This window comes from Oncorhynchus masou, chromosome 27, assembly GCF_036934945.1.
Source record: "Oncorhynchus masou masou isolate Uvic2021 chromosome 27, UVic_Omas_1.1, whole genome shotgun sequence".
NCBI classification, from domain to species: domain Eukaryota; kingdom Metazoa; phylum Chordata; class Actinopteri; order Salmoniformes; family Salmonidae; genus Oncorhynchus; species Oncorhynchus masou.
In genome coordinates, this window is record NC_088238.1 from 13,451,942 (window position 1) to 13,457,941 (window position 6,000).

General features: G+C 44.0%; 1 protein-coding gene across 1 annotated transcript in view; it reads left to right on the forward strand.

The window, feature by feature from the left end:
* Positions 1 to 6,000, forward strand: part of LOC135515626 (plexin-A4-like) — a 448,288-nt gene that overhangs the window by 19,610 nt on the left and 422,678 nt on the right. Inside the window, 1 exon segment of the mRNA XM_064939255.1 lies at positions 5,211 to 5,393. Within this exon segment, the coding sequence (XP_064795327.1) occupies positions 5,211 to 5,393 (183 nt within the window).

The following is a 6,000-nucleotide window of genomic DNA, read 5'->3' on the forward strand; positions in this document are numbered from 1 at the left end:
TCTTATTAACACAGTTCAGGAACCTGACAAAAAAGTATATTTTCTTGGTATTTCATAACTTCAACAGAACATTTCCTAAAAAATTGAACATGGTTACATTTAATTTCAATGTTGGTAATGTTCTAGGAACGTTCTACAACTGGTTTGACATTGGGAATGTTCTCAAAAAGTTCAGAGAATATTAAGAAACAATGTGTGAATTTCAGTACTTCAGCATAATGTTTCCTACAGGTTTTTTCATGGTTCTATTTAATCTCATGTTCTCAAATTGTTCCGAAAATGTTAAAAAACGATGTTCTTCTGTGAGAATTTTAGTACTTCCACAGTTCCCACGTGGTTCCATTTAATGTCATATTTGTATTACATTCTGGGAACATTTTTAAAATGGAGTGACTTAAGCGATTCTGGGAATGTTGTACTCATTAACATCAATACGCTCTAAATTCCATTCTCAGAATGTTACTTAAAAACATCTACATTCCGTTCTCAGCATCAACAAAACTCTCTCTATCCTCCATCTTGTGAAGTGGGTTCAGGTGTGTTGGCTGCGCCAACTAATTGGCCCCATCTGATCTTAATGAGTGCTTGTTTCCTTTGAAAGGACTAAAATAAACAGCTTTGTATGCGCAAAAAACCATGGCATGCTAGCGCCATCCTGGTGGTGCAGTGGACTAATTCCAGGGATAGACAGGGATAGAAAGTCATAGGTTTGAATCTAACTGATGCAGTGTCCCAATAAAACAATACGTGTTCTCATGATTATTCCTCAGGAAATGACTGGCCATGTGTCCTAACTGTACTTCAGAAAATGAAATCCTAAATATGCTAGCAGTGTTAAGTCCTATTAAAGCATTCAGTGAAACTTTTAAGGAAGCTATTAAAAAAAACTCAAAATAACCCATTAACCAGAGTAAATGTTCCCATAATAGGCTAACTTTTAACTTCTGTTCTCAGGACGTTTAAAAAACGTTATTTTTTTCGACCATGAAATATATGGCTTTGTTCCAACAACCAATGTGAAACCAAAAACATATGTTTTTCTCTCTCTCTCTGACTTTTTTATTCTTTCTCTCCCTTCTTCTCCCGATATGAAATGAATTTGACTCGACCATAGTGAAGTCTCTGTCACCTTCGTCATAAGGGTCAGACCAAGGCGCAGCGTGGTATGCGTACATTCTCTTTTAATGAATGAACACTGAACAAAAAACAAAATCACAGAACGAAACGTGAAGCTATACAAATAGTGCTGACAGGCAACTAAACATAGACACGATCCCACAACACAAATGAGGAAAATGGCTGCTAAATATGATCCCCAATCAGAGACAATGATAAACTGCTGTCTCAGATTGGGAACCATATCAGGCCAACATAGACATACAAAAACTAGAGTACCCACCCTAGTCACACCCTGACCTAACCAAAATATATAGAAAACTAGAGATATCTAAGGTCAGGGCGTGACACTCTCAGACAGATTATTCATAACATAACCACCATGTTATGGAGGCGGCTCCAGTGTATGATTCTATTGACTTCATGAAAGCTCTCTATCTCCGTGGTGACAAAGATGAAGGGCTTGTGAAACTCTGTCAGCAGACACTTGATTGAACCCTGAGGACTGAGTTCACTAAAAAGCTTCCGGGAAAGAACCACCAACCAAAAGGATGGCATTGCCATATTTTGCTTCACTTTGTCCCCACAATGGCCTCCTTGACCAACCAAAAGGGTATCATTGCCATATTTTGCTCCACTTTGTCCCCACCAATGCCATCTTAACCAAGAAAAAGAGTAACATTGCCATATTTTGCTCCACTTTATCCCAATAATGGCCTCATTGATAAAATGTTGGCTTGTTTACATGCAGAAGCTTACTGTTACCGACAGTTCGAGCTTTAATGCCGATAAACAGGACTTTGGTTTATAATGTAGTTTTTATCGTGTCTAATCTTTCATTAAGCAGAGAGACTCCAGTGTTTCTGATTTATTAGATGGACCGAGACACAACCCTGGTTGAGATGGAAGGGTTGAATCGGCATCATGGTATGCCAGAAATGATTTGGTCTTATAATATATGATAACAGGTGATGATTTATAACCCGCTGTCACATCTGACCTCAGGACCTTTAATCACGGGAAAGGAGAACAACATCTACAACTGTAATATCAACTGTCGCGCTTTTACTCTCACAATAACCCAGCGCACTGCCTCCATATTCATCAAATGGGACGGTCCACCAGTCCAAAGCCCACTGTTTCAAATCTGTCCATACAGATGGAATAATGCCTATTGTCTAGCATCATTATTCTGCTATCAGAAGCCATACAGCATCTTTTCTTATGACAGGTGAACATTCCCCAGACTGCATGTCGTCCATATTCCAACCCACCATTCTATCTGCATATAATAATCATTTGGTGGTTGCTTATATATTTCCTGTTTCACACATGTACAAGAGGGAATTAATATACGTGTGTGAATTGGAAAAGTGTTTTTTGGCATAGCCGACTCTCCCCGAGACCCCTTGGAGAATGGGGTCACGGCCAGGGTCAGTCATTATCAATGGCGACCCTGGAGCAATTAGGTTTAACTGCATTGCTCAAGGGCACATCAACAGATTTTTCCCTTTGTCAGCGTAGGGATTCAAACTAGTGACCTTTTAATTACTGGCTCAATGCTCTAACCGCTGGGCTACCTGACACATATGGCTGGGCTACCTGACACATATCGCTGGGCTACCTGACACATATGGTTGGGTTACCTGACACATATGGCTGGGCTACCTGACACATATGGCTGGGCTACCTGACACATATGGCAACCTACAAAATGGCTGGGCTACCTGACCATATGGCTGGGCATACCTGACACAGATGAAAAACTGGGCTACCTGACACATATGGCTGGGCTTCCTGACACATTCCTGACAACATGATTTGGCTGGGTTACCTGACAATAAGGAAGGCTTTTAGTTTTGTTCACTGATTCTACTTTGAATATTTTTTTCTGGGCTAGGCATCTCTTGGCTTTACACATATGGCTGGGCTACCTGACACATATGGCTGGGCTACCTGACACATATGGCTGGGCTACCTGACACATATGGCTGGGTCTACCTGACACATATCCCTGTCTACCTGACACATATGGTTAGGTTACCTGACACATATGGCTGGGCTACCTCACACATATGGCTGGGTTACCTGACACATATGGCTGGGCTACCTCTCCTGACACAACTGTGGCTGGGCTACCTACATATGACTGGGCTCTCTCTCACATCTGGCTGGGCTACCTGACACATATGGCTGGGCTACCTGACACATATCGCTGGGCTACCTGACACATATGGCTGGGCTACCTGACACATATCGCTGGGCTACCTGACACATATGGCTGGGCTACCTGACACATATCTGGGTTACCTGACACATCCCTGGCTGGGCTACCTGACACATCTGGCTGGGTTACCTGACACATATGGCTGGGCTACCTGACACATATGGCTCTAACATATGGCTGGGTTCCTGACACATATGGCTGGGTTACCTGACACATCTGGCTGGGTTTCCTGATTATGGCTCTCTCCTGACACATATCGCTCTCCCTGACACATATGACTGGTCTACCTGACAAATATGGCTGGGCTCATTGGCAATTACAAAAGCACAGTAGCATGTCCAATTGCGAGGCACTTTGCATAACTTTGAAAAACTGTTGTAGGCATCCCTCTTGTTTCACACACTGGTTCTGATTTGGCTTCTGACTGGGATCAGCCTTCTCTCTCGAGGTGCAACACTGATTTAGGACTACTGAAAATAAGGAAGGCTCTTTAGTTTTGTTCTCTGATTCACCCTCTCCCTTTCTGTTGTCTCTTTACACTGGTGGTAATGTGGGGATCTCTCTCTCTCTCTCTCTCTCTCTGTAACTTGACTCCCCTCTCTCTCTCACACACTCTCTATCTCTCTCTCTCTCTCTCTCTCTCTCTCTCTCTCTCTCTCTCTCTCACTCCCTCTCTCTCACACACTCTCTCTCTTTCTCTCTCTCTCCCTCCCTCCCTCTCTTTATACTTCTCCCTCACTCCCTCTCTGCATGTCCAGAAGGTCAGTCTCAGACAGTCTAAACAACACTGTGTCACTGAGACCAAACTCAGACAGTCTAAACAACACTGTGTCACTGAGACTAAACCCAGACAGTCTCTAAACAACACTGTGTCACTGAGACCAAACTACTAAACAACACTGTGTCACTGAGACCAAACTCAGACAGGCTCTAAACAACACTGTGTCACTGAGACTAAACCCAGACAGTCTAAACAACACTGTGTCACTGAGACTAAACCCAGACAGTCTAAACAACACTGTGTCACTGAGACTAAACCCAGACAGTCTAAACAACACTGTGTCACTGAGACTAAACCCAGACAGTCTAAACAACACTGTGTCACTGAGACTAAACTCAGACAGTCTAAACAACACTGTGTCACTGAGACTAAACCCAGACAGTCTAAAAGGCCATTATGAACCTCTCTCCCTTCAGGGTAGCCTAGTGGCCTAGTGGTTAGAGCGTTGGACTAGGAACCGGAAGGTTGCAAGTTCAAACCCCCTGAACAGGCTGTTAACCCACTGTTCCTAGGCCGTCATTGAAAATAAGAATTTGTTCTTAACTGACTTGCCTAGTTAAATAAAGGTAAAATAAAAAATAAATAAAAAAACATTAATGTCTTCTGACTCGGAGATGAATTCCTCTGTGTATTCTACTGGTCTTTACAACTGTTGAAACTGTTGTTTCTGGTCTTGGAGGAGATGCAGTGCTTGCTGGTTTTATCTCCAACACATGGAAGACAATGTTAGTGCAGATGAAGGATGATGATAGTGTTGATGAATCAGGTGTGTTATTGCAGGGCTGGAGCCAAACCCACACTTTTGTCTCTATAAATCCCCCCCCCCCACTCCTATATACACTGACTTTGATAGCTACTTTATTGAGGGAAAATGTGCTCACTATGACTGAGATATGTGGCTGTCTCACCAAGCTATCTGAAGATAAATGCACTAACTTTAAGTCTCTCTCACTGAACATCTACCATAGTCTTCTTCAGAATACACACTCTTCTTCAACAAGAAATAAGAGACAGTTGATCACGAAAAAGTCCAATAATGACTCTCTGCCTCCCCTCTCTCTTCCCTCCCTCCCTCTCTCCATCCAGCTCTTAACCATCGACGACAACTTCTGTGGCCTGGATATGAACGCTCCGCTGGGGGTGTCAGAGATGGTGCAGGGCATACCTCTCTTCTCTGACTCCACCGACAAGATGACCTCGGTCATCGCCTATGTCTACAAGAACCACTCTCTGGCCTTCGTGGGCACCAAGAGCGGGCGCATCAAGAAGGTAGGCGGGCGGCCATTGATACTATTACACTTCCCAGTGGTCTCCCACCAGGGATTGTGGAGGGCTACTAGGAGATACGAGGAGATTGTTTTCCCACAAACGTACTGAGTCGGCCGTTTTCTCTTCAGGAGGGAGAGGTGGAGGAGAGGCAGTGTGTGTGTGTGTCAGAGAGAGAGCATCTCGAGACCACCTCAGGGGTTTTATTAATAGAGGTCTTTCTGGTGTTTCTGGACGTCTCTCCTGATCCATGGTCCTGTATAATACACACTACACCATGACAATCTACTGTTCACTGTAGCTGCTACCATAGCATTTTTGTCCACAACACTGAAATAGTCTCTAAAATGATACAAACCATACGTCATTTCCCATTGTACAAAGAAACTAAAGAAGTCACTGCCATAAACAGATCAACCGTTAGAGACTGTGTTTTGAAGTGTGTGACTGTAGCGTGGGTGGATAGGCCTGGTGCAGCGTGTCGGAGCCCCAGCCTGGACCCCTGCTGCCCCCAACGCCCCCCTCTCAGGGAGCCCTGTCCTGGGGTAATTGGATGATGCGGTGCTGGGGGGCCCTGGGCCTGCTGCTCTGCTTCTCTCTCTTCTCTGAT